General features: G+C 49.6%; 1 protein-coding gene across 3 annotated transcripts in view; it reads right to left on the minus strand.

Annotated features, from left to right (window-relative positions):
* PPP1R16B (protein phosphatase 1 regulatory subunit 16B) overlaps positions 1–17,769 on the minus strand; it is a 110,812-nt gene that overhangs the window by 16,962 nt on the left and 76,081 nt on the right. For all 3 annotated transcript variants that reach the window (XM_049868784.1, XM_049868782.1, XM_049868783.1), the window contains exons 3-5: positions 7,013–7,083; positions 2,234–2,379; positions 14–117 (exon numbers count right to left, since the gene is read on the minus strand). In XM_049868784.1, coding sequence (XP_049724741.1) covers positions 14–117; positions 2,234–2,379; positions 7,013–7,083 — 321 coding nt within the window. The remainder of the gene's footprint in view (positions 1–13; positions 118–2,233; positions 2,380–7,012; positions 7,084–17,769) is intronic.

Raw genomic sequence — 17,769 nt, forward strand, 5'->3', positions numbered from 1 at the left:
GGCCCACCCTTACCCTGGTACGCCATGCAGGTCTCAATGACATCCAGGGTGGGCTCATCCTCGCAGAGGTCATATGGCATGTTCCCGTCAGAGTTGACAGCGAGCAAGTCGGCCCCACTGCAGAGACAGGGACAAGGTAAGGGCCGGGTAGGTGTGGCTAGGGTTGGTCTGGGCTGGCTCTGCCTTCTGGCCTCTGACCCATGACCTCAAGATGCACCCCAGCACCCACAACCCCAGCAAGGTGATGTTTGGCTCTGCCCACCATACAGCCAGAGTGAGCATGGCAGCCTCAGCATCCCAGGGGGCCCATCCAAGGTCCCAGGAGAGCTATCCCTGCAGACTTTCCCCAGCTGCCTGCTCTGTTGAACCAGCAGATAGGCCCTTGAGGACAAATGTCAAAGTCCTCCCTGGTGACAATAATAAATATTAACAGTAGCACCATTCACCAGGCACCTGCTTAGAGCCAGCCCCGGTGTAAGTCCTTAACCCACGTCATCTTGTTTAATCCTCATAACAGTCTTCTGGGGTTGGTTCTGTTAGCCCCATCTCACTCAAGGGGATACAGAGGCTCAGAAAAGTTTGGTAACTTGTCCAAGGTCACACAGCTACTATGTGGTAGGTCAAAACTCAAACCGGTCTCTCATGTCCCAGCTCTTTCACTTCTCTGTGTTCTATGTCAGTCTTTGCCCACAAGCAGAAATATCCTCGATCTCCTCATCCAAGTCCCTGCCCAAAAGGCTGGCCAAAGCAGGGGCAAGACACAGCCTTGGGGCTCCCTGATAGAATGTGCCCTTTGGGCCAGTGGTTCTCAAGCATGGTTCCCTCCTTATGGTCCCTGCACCAGAATTAGGCAGGGACCACTGAAATAGAATGCAGCTTCTTGGGCCCACTCCAGACCTCCTGGGGGTGGGTCTTGGGAATATGAATTTTAAGCCCACGCCCCCGGTGGTTCTGGTACAGATCAGCATTGGGGACCCACTGCGCCAGGTTGGCCCCAATCCTTTTGTCCTCTGGGCACCAACGCTGATCTGGCTGTGGCCATTTGTTGTTCTCTGCTAATGTAGCTATGCCCTTGTTGTTGTCAGAGGTGTGGGTATGGGCCACCATCCAGCCTTTTGAGCTCCTGTGTGGCCTTGGGCAAGCCAACCAACCTCTCTGAGCTGGGCAGCAGTACTGCCATCTCCACCTCCCTGGCAGCCACTGGGAGGGCTCCCGCTGCTTTGTTGAGACCTTTGCAAAAGCCCACCTCTCAGCCACTCTTTCTGACTCCCGGCACACGGAACTTGCCCTCAGCCTCTGTGACCCTGGCCCAATGGTCTCCCTCTGAGAGAGCTCTGGTTCTGACATCTCCTCATTTCCTGCCCGTCGCCCCGGGGCACCAGGACTTCTGCATCTCTGTGTGCCCAGTGCTCAAGCACAGGGCCTGGTCAGCGCAGGGGTCCCCAGTTATTAGCTGAAGTCAATAAACACCATTGAAATTGACTGTTGCCTCTTCTGTGTGTTTATAGAATCCGAACAGACTAGAAAGAATTTCAGGGTGGGAAAAGACACTCACAGTGGCTCAGAGGGAAATAGTTTTAGCCCTAGAAAAGACATAGCTGCATGGTGCTGCAGAGCAGGTTCTAAAAAAAAAAAAAAAACCGTAGCCATTGAGTTGATTCCAACTCACTGCGACCCTATAAGCAGGTTCTAGCCTCCCCCCCTCCAAAAAAAGCTTGTAGACAGGATTTGGAGGGGCAGGGCCAACGACGCATGCCTGCTGGTTTTTGTTTCTGTTTCTGATAGTGAAAGAGACAAAAATGCCAATAGCGTAAAGATAGCAGGGGAGATGAAGACAGACTCACGGAGACAGGGAAAAAGAGACAATAAAAGAATGAAGAGGGAGAAAGAGAATAAGGAGACAGAGACAAAGAGTGGAAAAAGGAGAGGGACAGAGAGTCAAGGAGAGACAGAGAGCAAGACAAAAAGATGGGGAAAGACTTGCAGAGGTGGAGAAAGAAAGGCGGAAGGGGAGGAGAAGGAGGAGGAGGTGGAGAGAGGTACAAACAGAGAGATGAAGAGAGGATGTGGGGAGAACAAGAACGAGAGACAGGCACCAAGAAAGACAGAGAAAGAGGGGCAGAGACAGAAAGGCAGACAGACCGACAGCAAGACAGCAGGCAGCAGGAAGGAGAGAGCCCTGTCCCTTGGAAGGCTGTTCCTGGGACCCAGGTGGGGAAAGAGAGGCACGTACTACTGAACGAGGATCTTCACCAGGTTGATGTGGCCACAGGTGGCCGCAGCATGCAGGGGAGTCCACAGCTCGTTGTCCTTGGCATTCACATTTGCACCGTGGGAAAGGAGCAGCTTAACAATTTCCTCAAAGTTGTCGATGCAGCACTGTGGGGGAGACACAAGCAGAGTCAGCTCAGGGCAGGTCCCGGGCCTTGGAGGGGACATGCCATGTTCCCTGGGAGAGACCACAAAGAGCTAGACTGCCTGAGTTTGCATCCAGCTCTACCACGTCCATGCTGTGTGTCCTGGGGCAAGTCACTTAATCTCTCTGAGCCTGTTTTCTCATGAGTAAATAATACATCAGATAAAAACATCAAGGTCAACAACTTTCTACCAGCTATAAAGCAACTGTTAGTTGGATGAGACAAAATTTTGAATGAGGTTTTAAAACTTATTTTTTTAATTCCATAAGCATTTTTTCAAACAAACGTGTATGAAGAACTGCCATATAAAATTTTATAACCAATAAATTCAAGCAGCACTGCTTGGGCTGAAGCAGAGGTATGTGTGGTGGGGGGGCCCTCCTTCCCAGAATCAGCCTCCAAGGTGTGGCCCCAGATCACAGTTGGAAGCTTTGGATTTAGGAACTTCTGACCCAGGAGCTCAGTTCTTGGGGAAGCCCTGAGTAATCAGTGCCCCCACCCCCGCCCCACACAGAGCACAGCTCCATGTGAGGGCTCCAAGGGGACCTCATACAGTCCCCATGAGGAGATGGGCTTGTTTGTTTTCCTGCCCTGAGGAGGACTGACCACACGTGGGTCAGCCCTGGTGAGCAGGGAGGGTAAGGAGGCTGTAGCCCCCCATCCCAGAGAGAACGTAGGGCTCTGACAGCCGATGGAGCCCCCCAAATTCCAGAGACTGGAAGTAGAAGATCCCAGGGGGCGGAGGGGCCTCAAGCTATGAGGAGGGTGAGACAAGGACAGAAGAGAAAGAAAGAGGGGAGCCCCTGTACAGACAGCAGGATGGAGGTGCTTCCGTAAAGGTGCCTTTGGGAGAAGCGGATGGAGCACAGCGAGGATCTGGGCTCCACTGCCCGTTCAGGTAAGGGCTGGGGCGTTGTACACAGGAGAGTGACAGAATCAGACTTGCTTCTTTTTAAAAAATCCCTCCTCTGGTTGCATGTGGAGAACAGACTGTGTGTGTGTGTGTGTGTGTGTGTGTGTGTGTGTGTGTGTGTTTGTGTGTGAGCGTGCGTGCGTGCGTGCGTGTATTTTTCTGAAGGAGGCAATGAGGGCCTATGTTGAAATAACCCAGTGAAGAGACTATGGTGGCCTGGCCTACAGAAGTAAGCCTAAGGATAGAAATGACTGGATGCAGCAGAGGAAGCCAGGGGCACCTATGTGAGCCTGTGGCCCAAGGTGGGTGTGGGATGGGGTGGCAACCCAACCCACACCCACGCCCACCCCTACCCCCAGTGTAGCTAGGGCCTGGCACCAGAATGGCACGTGGGAAGGGACCAGCTGTTTGCACAGATGGTGCCAGAGACCCAGGTTCTCTTTCTGTGTCAGCCAGTCTGGGGCTGGCTAGGTCTGAGGCCATCTCTTTGGCGAGCATGGGAAGATGTGTCCGAAAATGTGACCCTGTGAGGCATTTGAGACCTGGGGGGGGCGGCGGGGGGAGTTGCTGCCCCAGGTGGTCTGGAGACCCATGCAGTGCATAGCAGGGCCACCAGAGGGCGCCAAAAGCGCAGGAGTGAGGCAGCTGTGAAAGGCAGAGGGTCTGGAGGCTGTCACTGGGAGATCAGTCTGGGGAGCATAGGAGGAGTGGCAGCCAAGCCCCCGGGTCGGGTCGGAGGACAGGTGGGCTGGAGAGCTCACCCTTAGGGGCTGCAGAAAACACAGAGCGGGGGAGCTTCAGATTGAGCAAAGGGCTGGCGTGGGGGCTGAGTGATGGAGGGAGAAAGCGGGGGGCAGGCCTCTTCCCCTGCTTTCCCCAGGGTGGGAAATGGCACCTGGCACTCGGGGATCACTCTTCCTGCCCCCTCACCTCCCACCTCCCATCCTCGCCCAGGGAAGCAGCTTGGATTCCACCTCTTAAATCACCCCCATGTCCTCTACAACCCATCACCACTACCCTGTCCTTGCACTGAGCTCCCTGCCACCCCAGGCTCCCCTTCCAAATACCTTCCACCAGAGAGAGCTGCCTCATGTATCTAACCACGCTGCAGTCAGTCTACGGTTCTCTGGAGGCTCCCTGTTGCCAAGAAGAAAATCCACACTCCTTGGCCTGGCAGGCAAAGCTCTTCTTAACGTGCCCCATCTCCTCCGTTGTATGGGAGCAATAGTAACAGTCACAACAACACCAATAACAACAACGGCAGCAGCCACAGTAATAGTAACACACCACACAATCGATAACAATAGCTAAGGCTTTCTGGAGGCTTCCCAAGCACCTTGCTAAGCTCTGACTCTACACTGTGAGGCCGTTTTATAGTCAGGGAAACTAGCTCCAAGAGGCCCGGATGTACAACATCACATACAGTAAGCTCCAGAGATGGATTCGAATTCAGGCAGTCTGACTCCAAAGACTGCTCTCAACCTTTCCCAGTCCAGCCTCCCGTCAGTCCCCCTGGGACCTCTGCACTCTGTGCCACATGGAACCCTGCAGACTCCATACTTGAAATGCTGAGCCCTTTTCTCACGCCTCCGTACATGCCGTTCTGTCTTGAATGCTCTTCCTCACCCTTTTCTACCTGGCAAACTCCTACTCATCCTTCAAGACCCAGATCTAATGCCCCTTCCTCTTAGAAGCCTTTCTTAGTTCCCCTTTGAGTCAGGGTCATCAGCTCCCTGCTTTGAGCTCCCACAATGCCCTCTGCTTACCTCCATCTGAGGGATGACCACACTGCATCACTTCTGTTGCTATTTATGGGTCTGTGGCCACACAACACTGAGAGCTGGGGCCCTGCCTTAGCTCACTTCTGGGGCCCTGTCCCCAGCAGAGGACCTGGCATGAGCAAGTGTACAGTTTAAGTATTTCTTCAAGGAACAAGTTGGAGCCCACAGGACCCCACAGGCAAAGTGGGGAGGATGTGTCCCTGAGAGAGCTCCCAAAATGGGGCCAGTGGAGGGTGGAAGGGGGACTTCGGCTCACCACTCATGAGTTCCATACAGGGACACCCCAAGCCTGCTGAGTTCCCACCTTCCTGACCTTGACCATGAGCCCCTAGGGGCCGAGAAACCCACAGGAGGAACTGGTCTTAGGGAACCGAGCTGACCAACAAGGGAAAAGTGGGCTGTGACATGGAGGCGATAGGAGCCCCGAGCTGAAGAGAAGGTGCCAGCCTAGAGGTCACCGTAGCAGGGACAGCAATGCAAGGGGCAGACGTGGGCTCAGGGCACTGTGAGCCACTGTGTCCACCAAGCTGTTAAGAGCACCAGCTCTGTAATCAGACTGTCTTATTTCAAATCCCAGCTCCCCCACCATCTGACCTTGAGCAAAGGAACTTTAGCTCCCCAAACTGCACTGTGTAATCTGGGAACTACTATTTATTGAAATTCATTAAAACTAAGTAAAATTTAAAATTCACTTCCTTGGTCACACTAGCCACATTTCAAATGCTCAATAGCCACGGATGGCTAGTGGCTACTGTACCAGACAGTGCAGATATAGAACATTTCCATCATGACAGAAAGTTTTGTGGGACAGCACTGTCCCTGAGCCTCAGTGTCCTTGTCTGTAAAATGGGGATAATAATATTTCAAAGGGCTGTTCTGAGGATCAAATGAAAGATATAAATGAAGTGCTTTGCAGAGGAGTGGACACAAAACAAATTTAAAATGAATTAAAAAATTTTTTAAATGAAATATATAACAATATTTATGCAGTACCAAGTGATGCTTGAAGGGTTTTACACGTATAAATTCATTTAATCCTCACAATGACCCAATGAGATAAGTACTTATTATTCCTTTTACAAATGAGAAAACTGAGGCACAGAAAGGTTAAGTAACTTGCCCAAGGTCACACAGCTAGTGAGTGCAGTGCCAGGCCTTAAGACTGACTCTATACCCCAATTACCTCACTCTACAGCCCCCAACGGGAAGCAGTCCATGCAATTTATCTCATGCCCATGGTTGGCAGGCACTGCCTGACCTTGAGAATTGACAGTTTTTCATTTGAGTGTTCCTGTGGCCACCAGGTGGGGAAAGAACTGTGGCTGGGCTGGGCTGGAGGCTGGGGACTATCAGAGGCTGTTGCCAGGTCCACGTGAGAGATGCCAGCCAGAGCAGCCCCTTCCCAGGGCACAGAGGGCTGGACCCATAGTGCTGCCGTGGAAAAGCACATGTGTTGTGAGAACGCAGAGTTCACAGCCATATGACCTTGGATAGGTCACATAAGCCCCTACCAGTCAGCTTTTTGTTGTGGGGGTGGATAGACTGCCCTGGTTGGTGTGAATAAGCTTTGTAAACTGTCAAGCTCCATACAAACTTGCTTTATGGTTCCAACTCCTTGCTGGGCAGTGAACAAAGGCTCCCTGTCCTTGGGGCCTCTGTGTGTGTGTGTGTGTGTGCGTGTGTGTGCGCGCGTGCGCGCGCATGCCCGTGCGCATGTGCATGCACAGAGGGTCTGTGGGAGTGTTTGTAACAGACACACACATCTCCATAGCAGACAAGAGCCTTTCAGATGGCGCAGATGTAGTCACTTGCCTTCCTCTCCCTCCTCCCTGGGGCATCCAGGCAGGAGAACGCAGGGTAAAAGCGTGTCCAGGTGTGGACCCCAGTGAGGCCGGCCTTACCTGGTGCAGGGCCGTGAGTCCATCTTCATTGCACAAATCAGGGCTGACCTTATTCTTCAGGAAGTAGCGGACTGCAACAGGAGAGTACAGGAGTAAGCTTCCTGCCACACTGGCTGTGCAGGTGTGGGGATGGGGGGGGGGGGGACTAGGTAAGACCCACTCTCTCCCAGCTCTTGACATGAACTGCCTTGTTTATGCTTTACATCAGCCCTCTGAGGTAAGAATTAACACCTTCCCCCATGTTACGGATGAGGAAACTGAGGTGCAGAACATAGGTTTTTGGTCCAGGATTTCCAAGTGGTGGGCAGCATCGCCTGTCTTGTTGGGGAATAACAACAACAACAGCTAATGATTACCGAGTGCTTCCTTTGTGCCAGGTACTGAGCTGAGTGATTTATCTTTGCTGTCTGGAGAGGACAGCCTATTCTACTTGTGGAAAGCATACACTCTGGGGTCAGATGGCCTGGGTTCAAATCTGGGCATCATTCTTATTGGCTGTGTGACCTCGGTCAAGATACTTCCCGTCTCTGTGCCTTTGTTTTCTCATCTGTAAAATGGTGATGATGCTAATCCTACCCTGAGAAGGTAAGGTGAGGAGTAATTGAGGTGAGCCATGCCAGGGGCTTAGTACAGTGTCTGGCATGTGGTTTGAATGTGAACTCCCATAATGGTAGCTGTTCCTGTTATTTTTATTAAAACTGCAGGCCCCTACACCAGGGGACCACCCACCTGTGAATGTCAAATGCTCCTTCTTTGGCCATCCCAAGCCTTGTGGGGAGGCAGGCAGAGGTTTTTTCCACCCCATTCCTAGATTTTTGTCTAGTTGTGTGTGTGTGTGTGTGTTTGTGTGTTGGCGGGGGAGAGGGAGGTACACGGGGAGCTAGGGGTGAGGGAGGCCAAACTAAGCTCCAGCCACAGTCTCCAATCTCTCCCACTGAGGAGGACATCTCCCTTACCTTTCAACCCTCCCTCCTTTTCTCCCCCCCAACCCCCGCTCCCCACTCAGGCCCTCGTTCTCATCCTGAACCTAAGTGCAAAGTGAAGGAAGGAGGTGCTAGCCCCCCCAGCCCTGTGGCCCCTTTCCCAGTCTTGTCAGCTGGGACCCCTGCTTTAGTAAGACCCTCTCTGGCCGGCCTCAGCCGCACTTCCCCTCATGGAGTGAGAAGCCCATGGGGCCAACAAGGTGAACCCACCAGAGCCAAGGTTCCTCTTCTAGACCACACCCCTACCTTTCTGGTCCAAAGGGCCCCAGCCTACCTGCAGGGCCTGCACAGACCTCTTCCTCATCTAGCTTCTAATGCAGTTATGGCGTACTCCTGGACCAGGGAGTGACCAAGGGGTAGCTGTTTGTGGGGCCAGTGGACAAAGCTGGGACATTCAAGCTGGCTTACATTGAGGCCCTTGTGGCACAGGCCAAAGCCAGGGATGGCTCCCTGGATCCTGCAAATGTGAGGAGCAGGCTCCTCTGAGCTACCCCCCACCCCACCAAGTCCAGCTCCTCCCAAAACATGAACCAAAGTGCATGCCCCTAGTGCCCACTCTGGACCCCTGTCCACAGTATGGTACGTTATTCACGTATGAGGCAGGCTGAGGTAGTTTCCTGTGAATTTCCCTTTGCTGAGGGGGAACAATCTAGGAGTGAGCTGTGAAGGGTAGGGAGAAGGCCATCCACCCAGTCAGCAACCCCCGGGGTGCTAGTAGAAAGGACACTAGTGAGGAGGGGGAGCAGATCCACGAGGCCTCAGAAGCAGTGGGGGTGGGGGTGACCTCTAAGCTCCACCCTCACTAGGCCCAGCTTCCAGCTGGAAGAGAGGCTGAGGCCTCCACCCAGCCTCCCAGCAAGACTGGGCCTCTCCAGTAGGCTTGTCCCAGGTGCATTGCTGCCCTGGGGGTTAGGTGTGGGAGGACTTTGTTTGATTCAGGCTCTGACCCTTTGGAGCTGCCCCATCTTACAGTAGCCACTAGCCACATGTGGCCATTTCAATTCCATTAATACGAATTAAGACTTCAGTTCCTCAGGTGCTCTGGCTACATCCAAGTAGTCAGTAGTCACATAAGCCTACTTGTGTTGAAAATGAAGAAATAAAATATTTCCGTCTTCACAGGAAGTTCTATTGGACAGTGCTGCTTTGGGACATAATAAATGGAAATTAGCCTTGTCACAAACTCCTTAAAACCTTTCCTCAGCTCCCCACTGCCCTGGAAATAAAATTCCAAATCTCTTACTATGACATTCAAGGTCTTGCATGATGTGATCCCTGCCACCATTCACATGGTGGTCTGTGAAGTGAGCTTAGCCAGAAGCTACGCGGTGTGGACCCTGCTCAGCAGCACACAGTGATTCTGCCTGCCCACCTCTCCAGCCTCGCTTGCTGAACTCCAACACCTTCCACAATGGTCTTTGTTCAGCTTACAGAGCCACCACACATCCTCAGGCCTCTCAGCTTTTTTTTTTTGTTGTAGTTGAGAATATACACAGCAGAACACTCACCAATTCGGCAATTTCTACATTGTTTACATTCAGCGACACTGATTACATTCTTCAAGTTGTACAACCATTCTCACCCTCCTTTTCCAAATTGTTCCTTCACCATTAACATAAACTCATTGTCCCCTAAGTTTCCTGTCTCATCTTTTGAGTGGCTGTTGTTCATTTGATCCCATATAGATAGTTCTTAAAAGAGCACAATGTTCAAGGCAAACATTCTTTACTAATTAAGCTATTGTTTGAAGAAGACTTCAGGGCATATTTCTGGTTTAAGATTGAAAGATTATCTCAGGGCACTGGTTTGGTGGTTCACCCAGCCTCAGTGGTTCCAGAAAGCCTGGACTCTATGAGAGTTTGAAATTCTGTTCTGCATTCTCCCCCTTTTGATGAGGATTCTTCTATAGAATCTTTGATCAAAACGTTCAGTAATGGTAGCCAGGCACAATCTAGCTCTTCTTGTCTCATGGCAAAGGAGTCAGTTGTTCATGGAGGCAATTAGCCATACATTCCATTTTCTCCTCCTACTCCTGATTCTCTTTTTTCCTCTGTTTCTCCAGGTGAATTGAGACCAATTGTTATACCTTGGATGACCACTTGCAAGCTTTTAAGATCCCAGGTACTATACGACGAACTAGGAGGTCAAACAGAAGCACTAAACATGATATTATGGCCTCTCAGCTTTTGTATAACGTGTTCCCACTGCTTGAAGGTTCAATCATTTATCCACCACACATCCATTCATCTACCCATCCATCCATCCATCTTCAACACAAACATGCACACACACACACACACCTGCCTCACTTCTCATCTTTTAGGTCTCAGCTCAAACATCCTTTCCTCAAGGAAGCCTTCTTCCCTGACTCCCCAGAATAGGGCACATCCCCTGATACGTACATCTCATTCATAGCCTTATTGCAATTATAATTACATAACTATTTGGATAATTATGGGCTTTGGTTCTGTCTGCCCACTACACACTAAGCCCCAAGAGGGCAGGACATTGACTTGGTACTTACTACTCTATACCCAAGGTCTGGCACACAGTAGGGCCTCAAGAACTCATCTAAGACCTTGACCTAATCATCATCATGATGACTTCACTCTAAGGACCATCAAGGCATCATCAAGACCTCTCTGTCTCTTAGCAAAGCAGACCAGCCCTCCAGTGATGACCTCTGGCTGTGCACAGGTCCCTCTTATGGGGCCATGAATGATCTGGTCGCTGGGCTCAGCCTCAAGACCGTGTGAGGAGATTATGGCAAACCCACTGATCACCAAGACCCATCCTTTCTGAGGGCCACTGTGGTGACCTGGGCCTGGAAGGTGGCCTTCAGGACAGCAGAAGCAGCCACTACGCCCCTGTCCAGGATGTATTTTTACAAGGTTCGGCTCACATGTGGTAAGGATTCAAATGCCATAGGTGTGGGTTGTAAAGCAGGCTTCCTGGCCAGGAGACACTCTTTGAGAAAGAGACTAAGCACCAGCTTCCAAATACAGCATTTGTGTGCAGTAATTATTGGGGTGCTCTCCATGCTGCATGGGAGCCCAAGACATGTAGTTACCCCAACGTTGGACAGTTTTTTCAGCCGAAGGTGGGGGACAAATCATTCTCATCTCTAAAAAGCCCTTAATATTCATGAGCCAGAATTTCTACTTCCACAGAAAAGGTCTGCCAACTCCTGGCCTTCCAGGTCCTGCATGGTGTGGTCCCTACTACAGAACTACCACCTTGCACAATTCCAGGGGACACCATTCTCATCACGGTGTATGTGAAGGGCATCTCCTGAAGACCCTGTCTGCTTATTTTTCTAGGTTCATCTCTTGCTCTCCAGCACCTTCCACAGTAAAGGGAACTGGCTTGGGGTCTAAGGGATCAACCAGAACTCAGGGAGCACACAAAGCCAGGAGGGGGCATGCTCTCTCCTCTAGCCAGGAGCACCCACCACCTCTTCTGTTTGCCCACACCTACTCCTTGCCCCCAAAGTGCCAACTCCCAGGCTTGATCATGGGCTTGTCAAAGTGATCCATCTGTTCTTGCAATTTGTTTAGCTGTGGCCTTAGGCAAATGACTTTGTCTCTGTGTGCTCGTCTATAAAATAGGGTGCCGTGAGAATTGAGTGAGATGATGCCCGAGAGCTAATATTATCATTTATTATTAAAAAAAAAAAAGATCACTGAGCTACTGCCTTGTGTCTCATCTTGTGCTGGGTGCTTGGGATATTTTAATGAAGCCACCAACATCTTGCATCTCTCAAGAGCTCTCAAACTGGCCATAATAGAAACTGCCTCTCCAGGGAGCTCTGAGCACACCTGGTTCAAGGACACTGCCGATGTCCCCTTACCTTCCAACACAGGCAAGACCCCATGGAGAAGATACAAAGGGGCTCCAGCCCTCCTCACTCATGTATCCCAGCTCCTGGTGCCGATGCCCCCCCCCAACTCCACCCACACCTCCCCGGCAATATGGCTGGAATCCGGGCCAAGCTGGGCCATCTGCTCCCTCCGTCTCCAGCTGCAGGGAGTGAGGCTGAGCCAGCCCCTCTAGGCAGGAAGCTGGTGGCGGCTGCCTTTGCAGGAGAAAGCATTGCTGACAAGTTTGTGTTTCCTCTGGCACCTGACCCACTCTGTCCCCCACAGCAGACTGTCTAACCCTAGGTGGTTGGTGATAGGCAACCACAGGTATAGTTCCTGTTCCTGCTCTGGGGGCATTAATGGGACACTAAAAAAAAAAAAAAATTTTTTTTTTTTTTTTTTAAGATGGGGGTCTGCTCACTGGAGGTAGACCTTGGGCAATCTACATCTTCCCAGGGGTGCCCTGAGGCTGAGCTGCAGCCACCTGGTCACAGGATTTGCACCATCACGTTGGTGGGATATCCACTTGCCCAGGCCTCCTCCCTCCCCTCTGGCTCCTTCTCCTGCCGTGTCCAGCAATGAGGGCTCCACAGTGCTGCAAGATCAAGCCCTTGTCCCTCCCCACCCCTGCTTTGCACCACATCCTACCACCCTCCCCAGATCACTCTTTGCTTTCACCACGCTGGCTTCTTTCACTTCCTGGAACAAAACAAAAACTGAGCTCCCAGTCTCGCGGCCTTTACACACAAAGGTTTCTGCACCTGAAGTCCTCTTCCTTCCCATTCTGGAGAGGGCAAACTCCTCTCCATTCTTCAGATTCCAGCCAAAATGTCACCTCCTTAGAGAGGCCTTCCCCGATCATCCCAGTCTCAATTGAGTCACCCAAATTCTTCTCTCCCACAATGCTCTGCATTTTTACTTTATAGCAGTACTTATGGTGAAGTGTAATTACAGGCTGATTAGTATATATTGATTGTTAGGTATTTAGTTTCCTGGGCTCCATGAGGATGGGGATTCTGTCCATCTCATTGACTGATATTCCCACTGCCCAGCATGGAGCCTGGCACACAGCAGGTGCTCAGTAAAGACCTATTGTGTGAATGAACAAGGGAGGGAAAGGAGGAAGGGGAAAATGCTCCAGAGGACCAGAGTTGCTTGCTCTTGGGGTTATGGGACTTTTCTCAGTGTCGTGCCACAGACAAGGGTCTCACCAGGAGAGTTACTCAAGGACTGAAAGGCAATGAGCATGGATTTTGTGTGGAGATGCATGAGTAAATGCCTTTCCTCGGTATCCATCAGTATTCCAGCCCTGGTGGCACAGTGGTTAAGAGTTTGGCTGCTAACCAAAAGGCTGGCAGTTCAAATCCACCAGCTGCTCCTTGGAAACCCTATGGTGCAGTTCTACTCTGTCCTATAGGGTTGTTATGAGTTGGAATCAACTCGATGGGAACAGGTTTGGCTTGGTTATTAATTAACTATCTTCTATTACTGTCCCAGTTTACAGAAGGGAAAACTGAGTTTCAGGATAGAACATGTGAAAATGATCTGCCCAAGGGCACATGGCTGGGATTTGGATGCAGGTGTGGCTTGTTCCAAAGACTGAACCTGTCACCACTTTGCTAAAATGGTGCCAAACAAGGACCCAGGGAAGGGAACATAGGAATCAGAGAGGCATGCAGGATAGATATGGATTTTAGGGTGAAGAAAGCCTCATTGCTGGCAAAAAGAAAGGTTAAGACTATTGCCAATAAGGTTCAGCATTGCAAAACATCACATGATAACAAAGACAACAGTAGCTAACCGTCATTGTAGTGGCTTGTTGTAGGTTACCGATCAGGACACTGAGGCACAGAGAAGTTAACACTGAGCCTGAGGTCACATGGCAAATAAGTGGCAGCTCTGGGGCTGACTCCAGACCCTGGGCTCAAGCCCTTCCTATTTGTCTTCCTTTGTATCCCCATCCTAGGCAGACCCCACCCCTGATTCCAAGCACCTTGGTGGCCTGTCCCCAGCTGCAACACTCCCATGAAAAAGCCCACCCACACTGACTCCATCTGCTTCCTCCCTGGACCCCGGATCTGCTCTGCCCAGTGTCTCACAGGGTCCATCACCTGCAGCCTGGTCAAGCCAGCTCCTTGGCCCCTCCCTAGCCCTCCCTCCTCCTCAGGGTGTTGCCAGGGTTGCAGCAGGCATGGCCCTCTGCTCAGACACCACCTGGAGGGCCAGTGCTCTCAGAAAGCAACCCCATGGCTCTTCTCTCTTCTCTTCTCTCACTGCACTGTGCTTCCAAAACTGCCCCATTGAGCAATTTTACCCTTTCCACCCACTGCTGCTCATCCCTGGAGCCGAAATAGCCAGAAATAGCTGCTTCAAGGGAAGCCCAGCCACATAGGGCTGGGGGTGGGAGCAGTCAACTCTAATGCTGGCTTCTGCGGTGGCTGGTTCAGCCCGCCCCATTGCCAGGCAATTCACCCCAGGATCCGGGCAATGACTCAGTTGCCATGGGAGGGATGGGCCAGAAACATGTGGGTTTCCCTCAAAGTCACATTCCCAGCCCAGGCCCCAGGAGCCAGCCCTTGCTCTTTTCCAGGTAGCCTCACTCCAGGGCCCATTTGAAGAGGAGGGTCAGACAATAACAAGTATTTAAGAGAATGTGGAGAAATTGGAGCCTTCCATCATCACTGGTGGGAATGTAAAATACTGCAGCTGCTTTGGGAAAAAGTGGCAGTTCCTCAAAAAGTTAAACATGGAGTTACCATATGACCCAGTAATTCAAGTGCTAGGTATATGCCCGAGATGAAAACATATGTTCACACAAAAACGTGTACATGAATGTTCACAGGAACATTGTTCATAATAGCCAAAAGTGTCAACAACCCATATGTCCATCATCTGATGAATAGCCAAAACCCACTGCCATCAAATCAGTTCCGACTCATGGTGACACTATGTATAACAGAAGAAGAACTGCTCCCTAGGATTTTCTCGGCTATAATCTTTATGGAAGCAGGTTTCCATGCCGTTCCTACACGGCACCACTGGCTGGGTTTGAACCACCAACCTGGAGGTTAGTAGTCAAGTGCAAACCCTTTGCACCACCCAGCGACCTGAGGGACTCGGAGGCAAATGATTGGCTTTAATGTGGGAAAATGTGGGTCTATAAGGTGACTCCACCAAAGCTGCAAAGACTGTGCCTGTGTACGCTTCTGTCCCTCCCTCTCTGCTCTCTGTAGGTACCTTGCCCCCAGCAGTGCCTTATCACAGGGACTCAGGCAAGGGTACAGCTTGTTCAGAAATGACTCTGGAACTTCCTCATTCCATTCATGAACATGTCTGACTCCAAGGATAACAGGTCCCTACTCTTCACTGAGTCTACCTTGGGACTTCCCTCAGCACCTCTCCCTGTAGATCCAGTATCCTGCTCACCCTTGTGCCCTGAAGAGCCCTGTCTGCCAAACACAAACTAACTGGTTGGCTGGGGAACTCTCCAAGGTACCTACTCTTATACCCACTTCCCTCTTCCTGCCCATAGCCTGGCACTCCTCTTCCTGAAAGCTTGCTGTTCTCCTAACCCTCTCTCTCACTTCCACTTCTCTTTCCACCTATCTCTCCTGAATTTTTTAAATAGCTCAATTATTTCATATCTCCAGGCAAGTAATAGATAAAAATATTCCCAGCCCTCCAGATACACATAAACACTTATGGTTTCACAACCATCATGTAACATCTAACATTTATTGAATATTTTCCAAGTATGAGCCACTGTGCTAAAATATTACATGTCTTATCCCAGCTAATCCCTACCAAAAAAAAAAAAAAACCGTATGACTTAGGTGCTATTACCAACCTATTCAAAGAGAACAAATGCGATTTGCCCAAGATACCGTAGCTAATACATGTTGAGAGTCAATCCTAGTCTGGTTGATTCCAGTCATAACTAATGACAAGTGACCCTCGCCCAAATAAAGCCAAGAATAAAACTGATTCTTATAAACATTTAGACAGAGAAAACATGTTGCCTATGAAGGAGAAAATTCCCCCAGCTCCCAGCATCCACCCCCCTGCCCACTTGGCATCTTTCCTCCCGTGTCCCTGGTCCTGCTCTGCTGCCCCCTAACCTCCTGCCCTCCTGCTCCTGTCTGCCTGGCTCTCAATTTTGATTTTTTTTCTGATGATGCTTCTCCACCTTGGTGCCCTATTTCAAAGGACAGGGACAAGTCTCACTGGGCTTCCACCTGTCTGGTTGAGGAGATTAAACAAGATATTTGAAAATTTTATAGGAAACCACCTGAAAAATTGAAATCAGGATTAGTAAATGCTATAGCAATGAAAACAATACAAACGAACATAACAGTCACTAAAATAACAAAATAAAAGAAATAACAGAGAAACATAAATGCCACAAAGCATAAAACGAGATGACCAAAACCCAAACACATCCGCTCCAATAATAAATGCAAACCATTTAGCCTCCCCATAAAGCAGAAAGACTTGTTTGCAAAAAAAAAAAAAAAAAAAAAAGTGTTTTTTTTAAATTGTGTGCTACTTACAAGAGATACATACCAAACAAAGTAACAGAGAGACTAAAAAGAAAAGAATGTTCAAATATAAAACAAGAGCAAACAGAAAAGAAAGTGAGGGTGGCAACATTACTACAATACAGGATGAAATTTGAGGCAAAAGGGAGATAATCAACTTAAGGTTGATTTTTTTTTTTTTTTTTAAGATACTTCAAAATGAAATAATAAACCAAAAGATGCGTGGTTGCCTGGGGTTAGCGGTAGCGGTGGGAAGAATGAAATCAAGTCAGCCAGGAGACCTTATGAACTGTATAATCAGTAAAGCAAAATTCAGCAAAGCAAAAATTGGTAGAAATATAAGAAAGAAGCACAATTGTCCTAGGGATCGTCAGCACCCATACGCCCTGAAGATCAGAGTAGAAACAAAGATTTACGGACAAGATGTTCACAGCAGCATTGCTTATATACATTGTTTATAATCGAGAAATCCTGGAAGCATCCAAATGTCTAAACAATTGGAGACTGATTAGATAAACCGCAGAACAGAATGCAACGAACATTCCGCAGCTGGCATCCCTGAGGAATTGTAAATGACATGGGAAAATGCTCAATAGATAATGTAGAAAGGAAAAATAAATAATCAAAACTATGCATTCATTTAAGCAGTCCCTGGGTGGCACAGACGGTTAAGTGCTCACTATTAGCCGAAAGATTGGCAGTTCAAACCCACCCAGGGGTGCCTTGGAAAACAGGCCTGGTAACTGCTTCTGAAAGGTCACAGCAGTTCCACTCTGCACACACGGAGTCGCCCTGAGTTGGAATCAATGCTACAATTAACAATATATTTAATGTGATCTAAATTGGAAAGGAAAAATACATTCGCAACATACACTTCTCATTGGGAAAAAAATCAAGACATCAACTGTGGTTATCAGTGATTTTTATTTTATGGTTGCTGGTGTTTTCTAAGCATTTTAAAATAGGTATACTCAACCAAACCCATTGCCATTGAGTTGATTCCAACTCATAGCAACCCTATAGGACAGAGTAGAACTTTCCCATAGGGTTGAATTGTATCCCAAAAAAATATGTGTTGTAAATCCTAACCCCATAACCCTATTTGGGAATCGGTTTTCTTTGTTATGTTATGGGGCAATATTACTATAGGGTATGTCTTGAGTCAATCTCTTTGGAGACATAAAAATTGCAGATTAGGCAAACAGTAGGGGGGAGATAGATGTCACACCACGTGAGATCTCCAGGGAACCAAGAAACAGATGCTGAAAAGAGACAAGGACCTTCCCCTGGAGCCAACAGAGGGAGAAAGCCTTCCCCTAGGGCTGACTTCCTGGATTCAGAGCTCTAGCCTCCCGAACAGTGAGAAAATAAATTTG

The sequence above is a fragment of the Elephas maximus genome, chromosome 25 (assembly GCF_024166365.1).
Source record: "Elephas maximus indicus isolate mEleMax1 chromosome 25, mEleMax1 primary haplotype, whole genome shotgun sequence".
Classification (NCBI taxonomy): domain Eukaryota; kingdom Metazoa; phylum Chordata; class Mammalia; order Proboscidea; family Elephantidae; genus Elephas; species Elephas maximus.